At 42.6% G+C, this 19,375-nt stretch overlaps 1 protein-coding gene across 20 annotated transcripts in view; it reads left to right on the top strand.

Moving 5' to 3' along the window:
* Nucleotides 1-11,513, top strand: part of TENM3 (teneurin transmembrane protein 3) — a 502,889-nt gene extending 491,376 nt beyond the window's left edge. For all 20 annotated transcript variants that reach the window (XM_075500260.1, XM_075500278.1, XM_075500277.1 and 17 more), the window contains 3 exons: nt 13-1,624; nt 4,374-4,504; nt 7,918-11,513. In XM_075500260.1, the coding sequence (XP_075356375.1) occupies nt 13-1,624; nt 4,374-4,504; nt 7,918-8,673 (2,499 nt within the window). In that variant the 3' untranslated portion in view covers nt 8,674-11,513. The remainder of the gene's footprint in view (nt 1-12; nt 1,625-4,373; nt 4,505-7,917) is intronic.
* The last annotated feature ends 7,862 nt before the right edge of the window (nt 11,514-19,375 follow it).

Here is a 19,375-nt window from a genome sequence, read left to right as displayed (position 1 = left end):
CTTAATTTTCAGTCAATGGTTCTTCTGCTTCATAGCCAACGGCAGTATATCTTCGAATATGATTTGTTGGATCGGCTTTCTGCTGTCACCATGCCCAGTGTTGCTCGTCATACCATGCAGACTATCCGCTCGATTGGCTATTACCGGAATATATACAACCCCCCGGAAAGTAATGCTTCTGTTATAATGGACTACAATGAAGAAGGGCAGCTCCTTCAAACTGCTTTCCTGGGGACAAGCCGAAGAGTATTATTCAAGTACAGACGGCAGACCAAGCTCTCAGAAATTTTATATGATAGTACAAGAGTTAGTTTTACTTATGATGAGACAGCAGGAGTCCTGAAAACAGTAAACCTCCAAAGCGATGGTTTTATCTGCACCATTAGATACAGGCAAATTGGCCCATTGATTGACAGACAGATTTTCCGCTTTAGTGAAGACGGAATGGTAAATGCCCGATTTGACTACAGCTACGACAATAGCTTCAGAGTGACTAGCATGCAAGGTGTCATCAATGAAACCCCATTGCCTATTGATCTCTACCAGTTTGATGATATCTCTGGCAAAGTTGAACAATTTGGAAAATTTGGAGTTATATATTATGATATTAATCAGATCATTTCGACAGCTGTAATGACCTACACAAAACACTTTGATGCACACGGCCGCATCAAGGAAATTCAATATGAAATATTTCGGTCATTAATGTATTGGATTACAATTCAGTATGATAACATGGGACGAGTGACAAAAAGAGAAATTAAGATCGGGCCATTTGCCAACACCACGAAATATGCTTACGAATATGATGTAGATGGTCAGCTCCAGACAGTTTATCTGAATGAAAAAATAATGTGGCGATACAACTATGACCTGAATGGCAACCTCCACTTGCTCAACCCCAGTAGCAGCGCCCGTTTGACGCCACTTCGCTATGACCTGAGAGACAGAATAACTCGACTAGGTGATGTTCAGTACCGATTAGATGAAGATGGATTTCTGCGTCAGAGGGGTACTGAGATCTTTGAATACAGTTCAAAGGGCCTTCTTACTCGAGTTTATAGCAAAGGCAGCGGGTGGACAGTGATTTACCGTTATGATGGACTTGGACGACGAGTTTCCAGTAAAACTAGCCTTGGACAGCATCTCCAGTTTTTTTACGCAGACCTTACTTACCCAACCAGGATAACTCACGTATATAACCACTCAAGTTCTGAAATCACATCTCTTTACTATGATCTGCAAGGACACCTTTTTGCCATGGAAATTAGCAGTGGAGACGAGTTTTACATTGCATCAGACAATACAGGGACACCACTGGCTGTTTTCAGTAGCAATGGTCTTATGCTTAAACAAATTCAATACACTGCTTATGGAGAAATCTATTTTGACTCTAACCTTGACTTCCAGCTGGTAATAGGATTCCACGGAGGCTTATATGACCCACTGACCAAGCTAGTCCACTTTGGAGAAAGAGATTATGACATACTGGCAGGCCGGTGGACAACACCTGATATTGAAATCTGGAAGAGAATTGGGAAGGATCCAGCTCCTTTTAATTTGTACATGTTTAGAAATAACAACCCAGCCAGTAAAATACACGATGTGAAGGATTATATCACAGGTAAAAGAAGGTTACTTAATTGCAAGACTGTCTCCCACTTGCTCAAAAATTTACCTTTCTGTGTTCTCATAATTTGGAATCTGATTATCTGGGTTACAGGCCAAAGATGTTGTCTGGGGAAGGTTAGTAAAGAAACTCTCAGGGAAGATAACTGTTCAGAAAAGTACTTGGCATTTAGAAGCACATCAACAAAGTGATTTTAGTTTGGGGGTGCTAGACCTATAGACATCCAATTTAGACTGGAATTCACAATTTTTGTGAAGTACCTAAACCTGTCCTATTTGGAAGAGTTCTTTATGAGGAAGCATTAAGCACTTAACAATAAGAATAATTACAGCAAACACACTTATCAGGAATAGTGAAATAGCAAATGGGAGATCTTGAAAATATCTCATCTGGCTTTAGACAATGATTTAGGTACCTGTGTAAGAGATTAAGATCCACAGGCTAAGATCTATTAGCCTTCAGGTTTAGGTAACTAAACCTAAACCTTGTGCCCTACACAGTCCTTATGGTGCTTTAATATTGGACTGTTAACCCAAAAAGGTAATTCAGTATACAGAGGGGTTGGGTTTTCCAAAGTACATTTTGGAGTACCAGCGGAATACATCTCTTCCTCTCCCGCTGACTGAACTGTAACACAAGGTGCCCCAGCTGGAGATCTCAGTGCATTGGGAGAGGCAAGAGGAGCCCTAGGTTCTCCTTTCAATACTGTTACGCATTACCCAGTGCTCTTATCATGAAAAAAATAGACTCCTTGAGCAAATACAAGAGTAAGAACCCCTCAAGACTGTTCATGAGCGTCTCCTTACATGTGGATTAGAGTCAGGCTTCTTCATGGCTCTGGGCTACTGAGCAGTAAAAAGTGCATATTCATGGACCGAAAAGACCAAAGACAAGAGGGAGTGAGACTGTGAGGCAGCAAGGGCAGGAGGGGTCTTTCTGTGAGCAATTTAACTCATTAACATGGCAGCAAATATTCACTGGAAGTTTGCTGATATTTTCCAGGGTAGGTTTTTGCAAGGCTACTAATGTAATTTGGCTAAGAAAGAGACATCCAATAAGCTCCAGGGCCAGCACAAAGTAATGAGTACACAGCCAGGAGCCGGGAAGGAGTAGGATATAGAAAAAGGAGTGTGAATTTCTCTTTTGCCAACAAAAAGCTGCTAATGTGCCACTTCTCATATAACTGAGTTCTTAGGGAACCTATATGTTTTTTGTGGGTCTAGAGTTAGTGATGTGTAGTGTTTTCCATTATTCTACATACAAAAAAATCTGATTGCACATCACCAGAAGTTTCTGAAAAATTCATTGCTCAGATACATTTGAATTTTCAGATTTGAATAGATGTAAATAATCCAAAATATTTGACACAGACAGTGCCAGACTACAGGAGGGGCTCAGCCCCACTTACTTACGAGCTGTGAGACTACCACTCAAAAAGCATCCTGGGAATCAAGTGGGTTTCCATTAATTTAACAAACATCAGCTGTTAACAGGGTTGCTCAGGGGCTGCCTGGGAGCAAGGATAATAACAGACCTTTGAATCTGTCCTCTTTTAGCAGCATGTGCTGTAGGGGATGCAGTTGCAATCAGATTCTTTGTGGGATTGAAAATGATGCGCTTAGTTCAAAAATTGCCCTCAAAATACAGTTTTAGTTCTTTTCTTAACATCTTTCATGTATGGAATACACAGACGCACTGCTCATATAAGGTTATCCTTACAATGAGTGATTTGGCTGACTGGCAATTTTAGATGCAGAGCATATAATTTATCCGGAAAGTTTAGAAATTATTTTAAGGTAAATATTTTTTATTCTTTTAACATTTGGGAAAATTTGGTTCCTTGTTCCACTTATTTGGGATTTTCTTAAGTGAAAACTACTAGACTTAGTAAGGAGCACTCTGCCAACTTCTGCTAAGCTTAGTATTTGTGAAAGATAGGGTAGAAAGACAGAAACAAGGCAGAGCACCCATTCTTGCCCAGCGATTGTTAACTAATTAATTGTTGGCATCCCTAATTTATTTATTTTAACAGAACATAAAATGTATCATAAATAATGTTACCTAATGCTAATATAGTATCTTGTCTGCTTACTGATGCAACTGTAATACATTTCATTAGCTTTTAATTTCATCAGTCCAACTTCATCTTGAAGAGGGAGAAATTTGTCTTGAATCATCATAAAATATCTGCCGAATAATTTAAAAGGTAATTGACCATATAGGTGTTATTTCAGGGGTAGTTTGAAGACATTACAATACCACATACGTAACAAAAGGACAGGATGTGCTCTGCAGTACCTCTTCTTTCTTGCTTTGTTTTAAAGTATTGATGCTGCAGGTGCGACATAGAGCACGTTCAGCCTGACCATGAAATCCCAATTAGTTTAGGCTATATTAGAAGGAAATCTCACTTTAATTGTGCTTCTGTGGTTGTTCTGGAAGTCACTGAGGCCTTCAGAATTGCTGAAATCTGCAATGCCTTTCAAACGAGCATAGTGCAATTCTTACATAGAACAAAAGTTTTCTTGTAAGTTTTGAACTTCAAGTTTACTGCATAGGCTTGCTGTTCTAGCTGTAGTACAAATCTAAATCCATCCATATCAAAACGAAGACTGTCGAATAATTTTCATGTTACAGAAGGAAATCAACTATGCCAAAAACTATTCCATGTAAAAATGGTATGATTGCAAAATATAGACCAATTCTAATATTTTTCTCCTTTTTTTTAATAATTCTCTTTCAGATGTTAACAGCTGGCTAGTGACATTTGGCTTCCATCTGCACAATGCCATTCCTGGTTTCCCTGTTCCGAAATTTGATTTAACAGAACCTTCTTATGAACTTGTGAAGAGCCAGCAATGGGAGGACATACCGGTAAGAAACAAAACTAAACATACAAATGGAACAAGACAGAATGTTCCCTTCTATTCAGATCTTATTAGGCATGGATAATCCTGACAAGGTTACTTGCTAAGGTAAATCTGAACAGTGCTTTTCAAACCTCTAATTTTTATCTACTTTCAAAAGAATTTAAGAAATTATAAATGGTGTTTTTTCTTACAGATTTGCTAAGTTAGGTACTATTTTAAATACACTTTTGTTTGCTTTCAGCAATAATAAAAATGCAGAAAGACAATAATCAATGAAAAGAAGCTTAGGACCCTTTAAAGATGTCTAAGTTTCATAGCAAAAACTACATAGATTTGTACTAATGCTCTGCCTGAAGGCAGAAACTGAACACTGTAGTAAAAAATAGACTCTGAAATAAACAGAAGAACAAGTGATATAAATTATGCATACCAGGCACCACTACAATTTTACTTCTCTTTAATATTAACCATGTTTTATATGTAAAGATAAAATATTGAAAATTAAATTACCTGAGGTAAAACCCATTACATTACATAAAACCAAAACTCCAGGTGCTTATGAAGTTCTTTGGGAGGATAAAAATGAACTTCAGTCCTGAAAACCTGCTACAGTTTTAAATTATGGAAGAAATAAATGTGGAAGTTAAAATCTAAATCTGCTATTTAAGAAAATTATATTTACAAATCAAACTTACTCAAAGATCAAAGTCCTATGCCCTCGAAAATCCTACAATTCTCAGTTAAGAAGGAAGTGTTAAGAGACAGTAAAATGGGTAATCCCATTGTAAGCAGTCAAAACCAGATCTCTTTTTACAAGAATCATGATAGAGAACTTTACGACATTAAAAGAGGATATGATCTTGAAGAACCGTACAACTTAATTTAGACAAAAAATCATTAGAAGGGTGGCCCAGCAGAAGGGAGCATATGGAAGTTAATTTTGCACGCATGACGCAACCCACTATATATATTTTTTAATAGCCAGGGATTGAGTAACAGGGAAAGACCTTAAAGCGCAGCATGAGAATAGTGTCTCCCATGAACAGCAGAAGCGGTGAAGGAGGAACATTGCAAGTACTCCAGGCAAGGTGGTTGTATCAGGAGATAAGAGACCTGTCATCAGGCACGGTTGTGAAGAACTACCAGAGGTTGTTTATTTAGATCTCAAAGGCTAAAGAATGCAATTATCCACCAACACTAGCAAAGGCACATCAGGAAAAGAACCAGTCTGGTCAAAGAGATGAGAGCAGACAGCTAGTTGTCAAAACTCTTCACAAAAGAGCTCAACAACGTGAGGAGTGCCAGGGGCATGTGACATGACAGAGAGAAAGAGAGAAGTGGGAGGAACACAAAGATTCAAAATTCTCAGGTAGGAAGAAGCTGTGACTGTGATATTCACTGTTGAACAAGCAAATGCAACCAGGAGCCAGAAGTAAATATACAAACCACTTAGTATTTTGAAACGTTCTGGAGTGAGTGAGCTTTACTGAGCTCTGAGGTTTTGCTTCAGAGCTCTGAGGATACATGTTAAAAATAAACAAACTTTGTCATTATGAAGTTGCTATAGCATCTTGCTGCTCTCACTGATGAGCGTGCTGTCTAGAATATATTTTTGTGCTCAATAGCTTTCATGTAGGATTTACAACAGCTGAAATCCATACTTGTTAGCAAGTGCAGACAGAAATCTGCCACATTCAAGAAGAACTGAGAGTCCAAGTCAATTCATAATTCCCTCAGGAACTGTCCCCTCCAGAAAGCCGCCCTCATGGCAGAGCAGAGAAGCCTTTGCAAACCTTTTGCCAGGCTTTGATTAGCAGCAAGGCTGAATTAAGGTTGTGGAAGTCTGTTAATGACTCCTGCTTGTCTCCCACCCAGAAATTTGGGAAAGCTAAACAGGCTTTTGCCTCATTTGTCAGCAATGAATCAAGTGGGTTAAACAGTATTTTACTGAAGGGAGAAGGGGTCAATTGGAAGATAAACTGGATCATCTACAGAAACTAAGTACTCCTTTTCAAAAGTGCAGCCAAAGCTATTTAAATCTTTCTCTCTGTTTCCTGCTGAGACAACTGCGAGGGCAGCTGTCTGCTCCCCACCTCCGTCAATACTAGCTCATTCACAGCTTGTAGCTGTTAAGACCCAGGGTTAGGCAGATGAGATGTGCCTATTCTGTGCAGTTGTAAGGTCTCACCCCAACCACCGTTGACCCCGTAATGTGAGCTGCCCCACTACGTAGCTGCGCTCGCTAACCGCTCCTGCTAGCTGCTCCTGCTCTTCTAGCTGTTCTGGCTAACCACAGCGGTTCTGCTGTCAGGTCCTGTTCCCCAGCTATCCTCTCTCTTTACCAAGAGTCCATCTGGCATACTGGGCCACACATAGCCTTAACAGTCAAGCAAACTTTTTAAACAGATAGTCCTATCCTAGCTTTTCCATCTTGTGCTTTTGCACCTCACCACTGCACCTCTTATTTCCTCCCTTTTACAGCACACCTACCTTTTCAACAAGAACACCCCAGATACGGTAACACATGAAATACCGAGCGAGCGTATTTTAGACCTGCACGTTGGTTCTTTTCATTCATTGCCCCTTCTCTTTGCTAGCTGTCAACAAAGCACGCTGCTGTAGTCAGGATTGCACCCCTCTGAAATTCTGGGGAGAGAAGCTGCTCATCTCTTTTAGGCAGCATGCTGACACTTGGATCGAAATGGAAGCTCACACAACTGTATTGGCCGCAGCTTTTTCACACATCCCCTTTTATGAGTTTCTGCAATTATTTGCAAGAAAGGGCATCAGTCCCCAATATTCCACCCCTCTGCTCTGTACCATTTGCTTCCTTCTCTTTTACTGTAAAGACTGTCATTACAGTTTGATTTCCCCTCCCCCTTCCTTTAGCAGCTTGAGGGGTTATAAGAGCCTCCCTGCAGTTTGGTCTCAGACTGCAGCTACCTGAGAGACTCTGTCTCCTGACTCAGCGTAAAGAAGGGCTTGTTCCTGTTCTAAAGCGCAGCTTCGTGACCTGCAAAAATCTCCTTAATTTGGATAGACCCATGGTAGACAGGAATCATAGTCGAACAAGCTCAGAGGATGAGATGACACTGTAGTAAGATAGCTCTTACCCATATGAAGTATTAGTATTGCAAAGGTCTGTCCTGTGCAGCCCAGTAAGCAGCCTCTGAAGTTAAATCTTACATTTGTGCAGGTTCTTGGGGAGACAAAGAGAAAAAGCACTGAACATTATCAAGCAAAATAGTCCTGTAACTCAGCAGAACAAGCAGTATGTAGATTTAATTAACTCCTTGGCACTGTCAGTTGTGGCATATCCTGTTGTCGTCCACGGGCAGCACACCAAGAAAGCCTGGCTGTTTGGCATCTAGAGGGCTACAGATGGCTGGTAAAACTTCTGTCTGTTCTTGTTTACAGCCAATTTCTGGAGTGCAACAACAAGTGGCAAGACAAGCAAAGGCTTTCCTTTCCCTGGGAAAGATGGCAGAAGTGCAGGTCAGCAGACGGAAATCCAGTGGAGAGAAGTCATGGCTATGGTTTGCTACAGTGAAGTCTCTGATTGGGAAAGGGGTGATGCTCGCTGTCAATCAAGGCAAAGTGCAAACAAATGTGCTCAACATTGCGAATGAGGACTGCATAAAAGTGGCAGCTGTTCTGAACAACGCCTACTACCTAGAAAACTTGCATTTCACCGTTGAGGGAAAGGACACGCACTACTTTATCAAGACCACCTCCCCTGAGAGTGACCTTGGGACACTGAGGCTGACAAGTGGGCGGAAGGCCCTGGAGAACGGCATCAACGTCACTGTTTCCCAGTCCACCACGGTGGTAAACGGCAGGACTCGTAGGTTTGCTGATGTTGAAATGCAATACGGTGCTTTAGCGCTTCATGTCCGCTATGGCATGACACTTGATGAGGAAAAGGCCCGAATACTGGAGCAAGCCAGGCAAAGAGCTCTTTCCAGTGCCTGGGCCAGAGAACAACAGAGAGTAAGAGATGGAGAGGAAGGCGCCAGGTTGTGGACAGAAGGAGAAAAGAGGCAGTTGCTAAGTGCTGGAAAGGTACAAGGATACGATGGGTACTATGTACTCTCTGTGGAGCAATATCCGGAATTAGCAGACAGCGCTAACAATATACAGTTCCTCAGACAAAGTGAGATAGGAAAGAGGTAACACACTGGCTTAGCTCAGGCTGCCAAAGAGACTGTGTACCAGTGTCTTCTAAAAAGGAGACCAAACTGTTTTGCTGCATTACTACTTGAGCCTAAGCTTACATCTTTGCTCAGATTTTTTCTGTAGCACAATCCGAACAGACTCTGTAACGAAAAGAGCGCCTTTCAGAAGAATGATACTGCTAACGACAAAACTTTTTTTTTCTCAATGACCTTAAAGGTGATCTGCTTTAAAGAATATGTTTACATATGCATATCGCTGCACTCAAGTTGGACTGAAAAGTATTAAAAAAAAAAAGAAGAAAAAAGAAAAGAAAAAGGCCTACAGATTTTGCAACAGGCTGTCTGTTCCTTTGAGGCACTGTATTTAATTAAGATACAGACCCATACAGTGTTTCCAAATATTACTGAATTGTTGACCTTTGCTTATGAGAAGTAGTCTCTCTCTTTCTCTCTCTCTCTCTCTCTCTTTCTCACTGCATAGGATGTGGTATATATCTGTTAATTTTAAAACGTGGGGCAAAAATTACTGTTTATAGACAACCCAACTGCTTTAAACTGTGCTGCTTTCTAAAAGGACATTGGCACAAGTGACTTATGCTACCATGGGAATTTAATAATGGATTTTACAATGCTAACATGGTTTGCCTTGGGGGGAAAATGGCAAGTAGAATCCTTGTTGCAGATAAGCAAAGGAAACCCTGATTTTTTTGTAAATTATGTGAGACAAGTTGTTTATGGATTTTTATATGAATTACAATTTACTGTACATCAAATATTAGTCTCAGAGGAGTTAATTTATGTAAAGTGTTTAAAAAAGTTTATACTTAAAAATAAAATGATAAAAACATGTGCTGTGTGTGATTTTTTTAAAGAAAAAGGAATTGCACCTTTTATGTTATAGCTGTACAGTATAAAGGATTATATTGTAGAGATATAACAGTGATGACTAATGTCCAAAAGTGTTAATATTTTTGTATTAGGTTTAAAGCTGTGCATCTATCACTCTGCTGATAGGATGGGACACTCCGAAGTGGCTGGCTGAATCAGACCACAGCTCCCTCCCCTCCCGTACCTCTCCTGTCACCCAGGCCAGTGCCACTTCATCAGTCATTGTTAGAAGGCACAGTAACCAAATAAGTCTCGTTTATTATGATGGAAGACTTTAATAGGTTGGGTTTTCCTTGTCTTTTTCCAGCCCTAACGTAATAAATGGACATTTATTCATACCAGGTGGGGTTTCTGTTGTTTTTTTAGAAGCTTTGTTTCACAATGGAGAGAATAGTGTCTCAGGTGCTTGGCAAATTGTATGTAGAAGAAGAAGAAATTATGTAGTTTCATCCAGTTATGTCAACTTTGTCTTCTGTATAATACAGCTCTTTTAGATGTTATAACTCCAGATAGAAGAAGCGTACCTCTGACCTGATGCTACAGAATTGCTCTTTAGGCAGGCAGGCTCTTCAGTAGGTTCATCTCCTGGCCTTCAGCTGGCAGATCAAATCCCATTACTGTGAACGCTGAACCTGGGGATGGAGATGAAGGTCCACTTCTGGTGCCTACTCTGCATCTCCACACCACTGCATAGATTTGGCATGCCCTGCTCCAAGGCCCAGTATATTTGCTGCAGGACAGAACTGAAGTGTGCAGCTGGTTCCTTATAGGAAGCCTGTGGTGGCATCTATGGCATCTGTTCTACATCTTGGCTGAAACATTCTTAGAGCTTTACTCTCATGAGCACTAAATTCAGCCACAAAAATAAATATTTTTAAGATGAGACAAAATTGGGGTTTTTTGATGTTCATTGAAATATACGCAGTATTTCTATCCATGTATTATAATGACGAAACATAGTAAGTGAACGTGTCTTAACTATGAATGGTTCAAGTGGATGTAATAAAAATAGTTTTCTAACTGCTTTGTATTCTGAGAGTCTATGGTATTACATACTCTAAATTGCACATTAGGATTGTTTGATAAACAGATTTGAATTTCTCCCAGCCAAGTCGCTACCGAATCTACAGTATCAGTGCTATTACTGTATGTGTGTATTTGGTAGAGCATACAGAACTAATTACACATATAATGAATGCTAATCATCTATTAGAATGAAAGCACAGATTAGTTGTTAGTATTTTTACCCTTGAAGTCTTGAGGGCCCTAAATTTAGAGAGGATGATATATCAGACCCCAGAGGCGTGTCATTGATCTACGTATTCTTTTTAAAGATGTAAAATGCTAGGTGTTTGCAGTTCTGTTGGGTGGCTCTTCCACAGCACTGTATTTAGCATGCTGTAAGTGCTCTCTGTTGAAATAGGCTCATATTCTAAATTATGTCAAATGTTTCTGTTCTGTTTGAATATGAAAAGCTTGTATAACATGTCAACAATGAAATATATCTTCTACTTGACGCGTACCAGTTCCTTCTCCTTTGTTCTGGCACCAATAAACAACAAATTATAGTATCTGTTGGTGATCATTTTAGATAAAGTCAAATCAAGCCAATTAGTGGCCTTGTTAGTGGGTATAATGAGCCTATTTCTTGCTAAAAAAGACTTGTGATCTGGACATGCTCCTGCAGGAAATAGTGACCTTGGGGAATATATAAACAAAAGATCTTTTTAAAGAAAAAAAATGTATAATTAAAAGAAGCATATTACAAAAAAAAAGAAAGGAGATTCTAAGTATTTTAGGCAATGCCAGTCAAAATGCTATCCTGATATTTTGAGATGTATATTTCGTCTGATTTGTATTGTTCTTTTAATTTGCCTTCTTAACTTTATATGTGTCCTGAATTTTCCACAAATTGATAACTATAGATTGCATCTAGGCTTTCCAATAAAAGCCAACCCAATGTGTGTGTGTGTGTGTGTTTATATTTGTTTTTTAAATCTGTATGTCAGATATTGCATCTGTGCTATTGCTTTTCTCGTTGTATCGGAAGAAGCAAACTGATCCAGTTGCACTGGTATTGATTCATTTGCTTCACAGTTGGCAGTATCTTTTTTGACTCTGTCCGATGGCCTCGTCTGCTAACTCAGCAAAGTGAATTACTCCATGGGATCTCTCAGGTGGCCTACTTTAGAGAAAACATTAAATATACCTCACAAAGCCAAATCTTTTATAGATAAGGAAAAGCCAAAGAAGAAAAAAAATCACTTAGAACTGTTTTCTCTCGTGTCCTCCTGAGTAAAAATACAACAAAGTATTTGATTATAAATAATTAGGTTGGCACTGGTAGTTACATATATACACAGAAGAGATCCTTCAATCTGCATTTAGACCCACTTTGCAGAAACTGCTGACTTCAGCACTGCTATATGTCAAGAGACTGCTTTGATTTTAGTTGGAACAGGCAGACTTCACCATGCTTACTTTGTAGTGACAACCTCGAGTTGATAACATGTTGATCCAGCACGAATCAGGTCACTCTGCTTAGCTAACTGTGGCCTAATTTTGTTATTAAAAAAAAAAAAGCCAGTAAGAGAGCTTTGTATGTTCACACTTGGGAGGTGAGAGATTTGCATTTGACAAGGGAAAAAAAAAAATGCCCGTTGCCACTGCCACTCTTCAGAGGCACTTTTAAAGTGATGGCTGAAAGACTGTAAAAGAAAAAACACTGCAAAAAATAACAGTTTAAAATTATTGTCTATGAGAGAATAGGCTGCATTCGCAGAGAATCTGAGATGACAAAATGTTTGAATTCCGTTTTCAGAAAAAAAAGAAAAATCTTCTAAAAGTGTTAATACCTTGGTTTAGTGCTAACTCCAGAATGGCAAGCTACAGCTATACATATGGCCAGCTTGAGAACCTTTAAGAAAAAGAGGAAGAGACTAGTGTGTAATTCTTTGGGGATGGGAAACACAAAGCAAAGACACTTATTAGAAACAGCTTCTAAGCAGCTTATTAGAAGCTGCTTATTTGACACTACTTAGAAGCTGCCAGGGTTAAAAATAAGCCAAAGCAGAGAGCATCACACAGCATAAACTGAACAGCACAGGCACAGTGAAATCATACCCCTAACTGCAAAGCCACATCCAAATCGACCAGACTGATCAGCTTCTCATCTACAGCCAATTAGTGCTAAGGACTAAATATGCAATGCTTATAAAATTAAATTGATCTTTGACTGCACGCGGAAGTTCCTGGGGCTCAGTGAGCCAAAAAAAAAGCCAAAATGAAAACCAGTTAATTGATGAGTAGGTGCCAATTTTCTCCCCCTGGGAGAAAAGGAACACATGGTCTATAGCTGTCATGCTGATGGACAGAGCTTAAGACTTTAATTTTTCCTGTGAAGTTTTTAGCTTTGTGGCAGAGTGACCATATGAGGCAAATTTAACTGTGTGAGTGCCTAGGCTAGATGTATAAAAAAAGTCAAAACACTAATAATAGATAAAGCCCCGCTCCTCCCCCCCAGCCTATTTTTCAGCAGGAGTAACATAAATAAGGATGCCAATGCTTAATTAAGTGCACCACCAAAATCTGAAAAAATGCAGCTTGTCTGTTCATCCATCCCAGAAACCTGAGTATTTGTTGCAGATCACTAAAAACGTCTTAAGCCTTTCAGGGTGAAAAGATGGTGGAAAGGTTTGTTTCTCATGCCACCTTCACAAGATATAATACTGGCTATTGCAGTTGGGACTGTGAGGGTGACAGAGGAACACGAACGTGCTGTCTGACCCTGCTTTAGTAAGGAGATGTGCAGGGGATGGCGAGGGAGGGAGAGGGAAAGGGAGGTGGCCTGTCATTAGGTGGTCTAAAATGCAACGATGAGAGTGAAGTCACACAGTATTGCACAAATACTGGCATGAGGATTATCTTAACTGCGCTATTCTTTGTACACATGCCTTAAAAAAAATACAGAAAAAAAATATCCTGGCCTGATTTCTAGCATCACAAACACATGCAATTCTGAGCTGTGCAAGGACGACATAAAACGCATCCCTAAATAAAGATAAATACACTAAATATTGTTCCCCACTTCTAAACAAAGCAAGCTAAACAGCAACACCATCCCTTTCTCTAAGCACATAAGATTCTTATGTGCAATTTGGAAGGTGAAGAACAAGCATAATAACATGGCAGCTCATTAGAGTGTCATGTTTTTACAGAACCTATTTTATTGCGTTTAGTAGTTCTGCAGGTATACTCTCTTGCTGTTAATTACTACAACCTCCTAGGTAAATTGAGTAATCCTTTTAATTTACTAAGTTAAAATTCTGTCATTGAGGAATATAAATTTCTAGAGACACATGCATTTTTTTTTCCTACTATAAACTAAGTCAAAGCCCATAGTAACGTAATTATGCAGCTTAGAGTTAATGGTTCCCACAAAGCTGTCTTAATAAAGCCTTTTGGGAATCAGGAGGAAAAGGAGGAAATTCAGAAACTAAGAACAGGGCTGGAAGGCGACAACATGTTTCAACTGGCTCTAGTTACTCAATCACACTTAAGCTGTCTGAGACAGCAGGGAAAGTGGCATGCATTACAGAGGCACACGGGAAATTGTTATCCCAACTCAATGAAGTATTTCCACATTCCAAGCCTAGGAATCATTTTAAAACTGAAATTACAGGAATGGCTATCTAATGAACCAATTAACCTTACAGCAATTAAAAAAAAAAAACAAAAAACCAACAGTATGGGGAAAGCTAATGGAGGAATCAGTTAAGAATTCAAATCTGAGAGTAACTATAGGCATGCAATGCGGTAGAAAAGTCCATCCAGTGTTTGCTGACAAGAACTACTGGGGAAAAAAATGGCCTGGGGGGGCTGGGGAGTGTACAAGACCATAATACTAGGACCAGGTGCTAGTCACCATTTTCCACAACGATGGGGAAGCGCATATAAAAAAAATTAGTGACGCCAACATCTGCAGATGACAAAAATTGATGGAGTGGCAAATAATGGCTAGGACAGAGCAGTCATACAGAACAATATGGATCACTCGCTGAAGTGAGCCCATTCAAACACAATGCATTTTAATACAGGCAACTCCAAAAGTAAAATATCTCAGAATAAGAAATGCAAATCTTGCTATGAAAGGTATGTAGCCGCCTACAAGAAAGCAATGACTGGAAAGAATGAGGAGCGCATAATAGATAAATAACTCATTGCAAGATTCCAGTACAATAGTGGTGGCAATGAAGAGCTCATAGGGATGGAGACGCTTAATGAGATTACTGGCCTTGTTAAACAAAGGAAATAGGAAGGCAATGTTATCTCTGCATATGGCACCGGCAACATTACTCTTGTACAGTCCTGGTGAATGCATCACAAAGACGCTGTTAAAACCCTGGAGAGTGCACAAGGAGACATCACACATAAATCTGAAGCTTGGCAAAAAAAACATCTTGCAGGGAGAGATTTAAACAGCTCACCCACCCCCACCCCCCAAAAAAAAAAGCACCAAAGGGTGCCTTGACAATAGACTCTAAGTGCCTTCACAGAAAAAATACCCATTGTAGTGAAGTGCTTCTAAATGGGGGAGGAGGGAAGAGGGAGTGGGTGGGAATGCAATTCTGATAAAATCCACATTAGGAATTGGGTACTAAAAAAAAACAGGGCAGAGGGGAGCTCTGCTTCATGACCACTAAAACAAACTACAGGAGAAGTACTTTCCAGAAGCTTTTGGCAAAATAGGCGGCTATTGGAATTACATGTAATGGGTGCTGGTGATGGAGTTTAGACCAGACAATGGCACCTTCCATTTAGCCTCACAGGAGACATCAAAGTGAAAACTTTGTAACTCTGGTCAACACCAGGCCAGAGGGTTTGGGTTTGTCTTTCCCTTATGCCCTCCCCTTTTCCAACCCTGAAACATCCAAATTAATTTGATACAGACTGAAGCCAACCAAGATTACTCTAAAAGCCCCAAGTTTTTAAACGGACAGTGCAAGGATGAGGCATTTTAAAAACATCCCTTGGTTTCCACAGCAGAGATGCGCTGTTCTGTTACTTTTTATAGCAGCTGATTATTAAAACTAACTAAAATAAACCTCCTCACCCTCTATTACAGTCTTTTCACGAGCATGGTAGGAGCCAATGTGCCTCTATGTTTATGTCTCCAAGGCATCCACAGGCAAGTGTTTAGGTTAAAAAAATAAAAAATAAAACCTTGTCTCCGCCAACAGTGACTGCACTTTGCCCTGAGCGTACATTGCCCTCAATTACCGACTCTCCCTGCTCCTTCCCAGGTGTTTCATCCTCTGTCAGCTCCGGTGAAGGTGGGACAGTATCTAGTCATCACTCGGTGCAAAATAGGGAGCTGCTGCCTGCAGCGTCGCCAGGGCGGGCTTGCTGTGCTGGCACCCAGAACTCGAGGACCGCCAAGCTACCGCCCCTGCCTTACCCAGGGAAAGGAAATTGCTCTCTCCCGGGCCCTGCCCCACCCCACAAGGAAGCTCACACTTCAGGGAAGACGCTGAAGGGCGCTCCCAGCCGCAAGCGTGCCGCTACCCGCCCAGGCACGGCAGCCCAACACGGCGTCCGGGCCGGGACGAACAGCAGCTCCCGTAACCGCTTGACCCCGCGCCATCCGCGAGCAGGGCCGCAGCGAGGCCGCGCACACCCCTTTCGCCCCCGAGCCCCCAGACGCGGCGGCCCGGCCTCGGGAGGGGGCCGCGGCCGCTCACTTCGCCCCTCGGGCACCTGCCCTCCCTTCCTCCGCCCGGGGCGGGCGGCGGCAGAGGGCGGCCCCGCCGCCGGGACACGGCACCGCCCGGCCGGCCCCTCAGCGCCGCTCGGCCGTGCCTCGTGCGCCCCCTAGCGGGAAGGGGAGGGGCGGCAGCGGCCGGCCCCGCGCAACCGCCGCGGCGCGTGGGGGTCGGGGCCGCCATTTTAACGGCTCGGTGCGGCTCCGGGGCGCGGGCTGTTACTGCTGCTCCACGGTGCCGCTGGCTGAGGCCGGGTTCTAGCAAAAATAAAAGAATAAATAAATAAAACGAATAAAAATCACAGCCTTAAGGTGCCGTGTCTCCTAGAGCAGCACCTCATGTCGACCCGCAGCATGGCGCCTGGCTGACCCAAGCTGGGCGGGCAGCCTGGTGCGTCTTGCTGGGCCCAACGCTGCCTCCTGCTCCCTCTCCAGCTCCCTGTGACGTGCCGTACCCGCAGCCCTGCAGAGGAGGCGGCAGGTGCCCTGGAAGGGCAGCACCAAGTGTGGGGCCCTGCTGGCCGCCCTCAGCCCGGCCGCCTGCAGGCCAGCGGCCCTGCCCCGTGCTCACCCTGGCCCTGCCGCGTCGCCCAGCTGCGGTGGCACGTCCAGGTCTGCCATCCTCAAGCAGGTCCCTTTCATTGGCGATTCAGCCAGGCTCGTTGCACCTGAGGATGGGTAGCTGCGCTAATACCACCATGTTCCTTTTTAAATGCAATCAAAGGGTGCCAGCTTGACTGCCGGTATATGCGTTTAGTAAAATACATGGGGGTTTGTGTTTTTAACTGCACAAAAGATGTTTACAGATGGCTTTCATCTGCAGCCAGTGAAATGCAACAGCATAGAGATCAACTGCTTCAAACAAAGAGCAGCCTGTTTCTCAGCTTAGCTGGAGGGGACGTGCTCTGGCTGGAGGCAGCCCCACGGTAGCTGGTGGCTGGCCATGGCCATGGGCACTGCCGCAGCCTAATACCAACGCTGGGCCAATACTCGGCCAGCTACTGCAGGGCAACAGCCGCCTGTAGCCGGGAGGGCGGAGGGGAAGGGCTTGGTCTGGTATTGTGCAGCAAAGCCTGTGTGCGTGCGTGCCTTGAAAGTGAATTTGTAATTTTTGCTCCTCAATAAATCAAGGCAGATGCCCCTATAAATCCTGTTCCTCAGGAAGAAAGCGGAAGGCCAGGAACTGCATGGAGTAGAGAACAGGGCTATTTTTCTTTTCAGTGCCAAGAGCACATCAGTGACACTCCGCGCTATGCTGGGTCAGGCCTTCGCCCTCTGCTAAGTTAATACCAACAACTCCTTCATCTAAAGGGCAGATAGTAACAGTTGGGCCCCCCTTGCACTTTTCTGCCTTTCTTTCCTCCTGTCGCAATAGCGATAGCCTCTGAAGGAGCTGCACTAATTAGTTGCTATTACACTTCTTGGGTGGCTGGAAGAACACACTGCCTCTGACCTCATGCTTTGCAATGTACCTTAACAGCTTATTACTGCTATTGCATGGCAGCAATGGTTCATTTTATAGTTACTTTGAAAGAGCCATTCCTCTAGTGCTGAAAAATAATCTAAGACTAATGCACGGTCTCTCCAGAAGACTGCTGTTAAACTGTCTATAACCAAGTGTCCAAACACTGCACAAAGCTGTTTCATTTGCTTAACATCGACTCACTAGCAATTAATATGCCTGACATAACAGCACACTACAAGGCCCATAAAATCTGTAGCAGTAGGGGAGTGAAATGATTATAACTTTTTTTTTTCTTGCTTTTTTCAATAATACCAGACTACAGTTTGGGCACTGTAATCCTTTCAAAGCAAGAAGCTGAGCTGCATCTGAACAGCTGTTGTTTACTGAAGCAATAATTAGCAATGAACCAGTCAAAATACCTGCTACCTTCCGCAGCAGCTCAGTGGTCACTTGCACCCTGTGCCTGGAAGCAGAGAGGCTCTCAGCTGCACATGTAGACTATACTTAATAAAAATCTCACTTAAATAACTTTAAAAAGGGAAATATTTAAAATGGCAGCATCCGCCAGCCTTACGAATACAAGTAATTCCACTGAACTCATTGCGAGCTGGGAGGCACAGACTTCGGCTCATACCAGACGTCCCTAATACAGTGGTTTTTCAGCTGGCAGGGGACAGGGCGTTGCTGCAAATAAGGTGTTAGGAACAGTCCTGCTGAATGAGATCTGCTGGCTCCAGGCAAGGCCAGCTGCACCCACTCCTGGGCTGAAACCTCTGGGGAAGCACATGTGCAAAGCCGTCTGCAAGTCTCCTGGTCTTGCAAGGCTTTTTAGCTCAGTTGGAGAGAGCAGCAGCAGAACAGTAAGAGAGGAAGAGGGCTGCAGAAGACAAGGGAGCAAAGAGGTAGCCATGGGCCATGTTGAAGATGGACCTCCTGATTCCACACCTGGGTGAAATTTGGAGATCTCTATGTTCTTCCACTGGGGGAAATCACTGGGGAGAAAGCAAAGCATCCCAGAGTAGCCATTTATTTATTGATTAGGGCATGTTGCTGGTACGTGTGAGTTTACAACCAGGAATCTGAGCTTGTGTTACATCTCTTCAGCTCACATGCTATCCAGCTGGTTACTGGTAGCAGTGGTATATGTGTTCATATACCTGAATGAAACACTGAATGAAAACATCGGTATACAACTGTATACATCCCAGGTAGGGCTCAGAAATGAGGGTACCAAGCGAGGCTATAGCTAAACCATTCTAATGGCCTGCTGCTGTCCGAAGGGATAGTTGTATGCCTTCCTCCCACCTCTTCCCAGCCAAAGCTTCCCATCACTTGTGCCAGCACTTCCATACATCTGATCCTGTTGTGAGCCACTCTGAGGACCTAAATGCCCTCCTCCTCTGAGATTCATTCTCCACGGGTCTTAGCTCTCTGGTGTGCCGTCAGGTGTGCCAAGCATGACTGTGGACCCAAGTGAGAGGACAGGAACATGCAGAACATTTGTGTGAAGGGGAGACAGAGGCAGGACCTCACTGACCAGAGTCAGTTTAAGCTGCTGTCCCATAACAGTTTCAGTCACCTGCTCCC

The sequence above is a fragment of the Mycteria americana genome, chromosome 4 (genome assembly GCF_035582795.1).
Source record: "Mycteria americana isolate JAX WOST 10 ecotype Jacksonville Zoo and Gardens chromosome 4, USCA_MyAme_1.0, whole genome shotgun sequence".
Taxonomy (NCBI): Eukaryota; Metazoa; Chordata; class Aves; order Ciconiiformes; family Ciconiidae; genus Mycteria; species Mycteria americana.
Note: the sequence above shows the minus strand (reverse complement) of the source record. Positions and strands in the feature narration are given on the sequence as shown.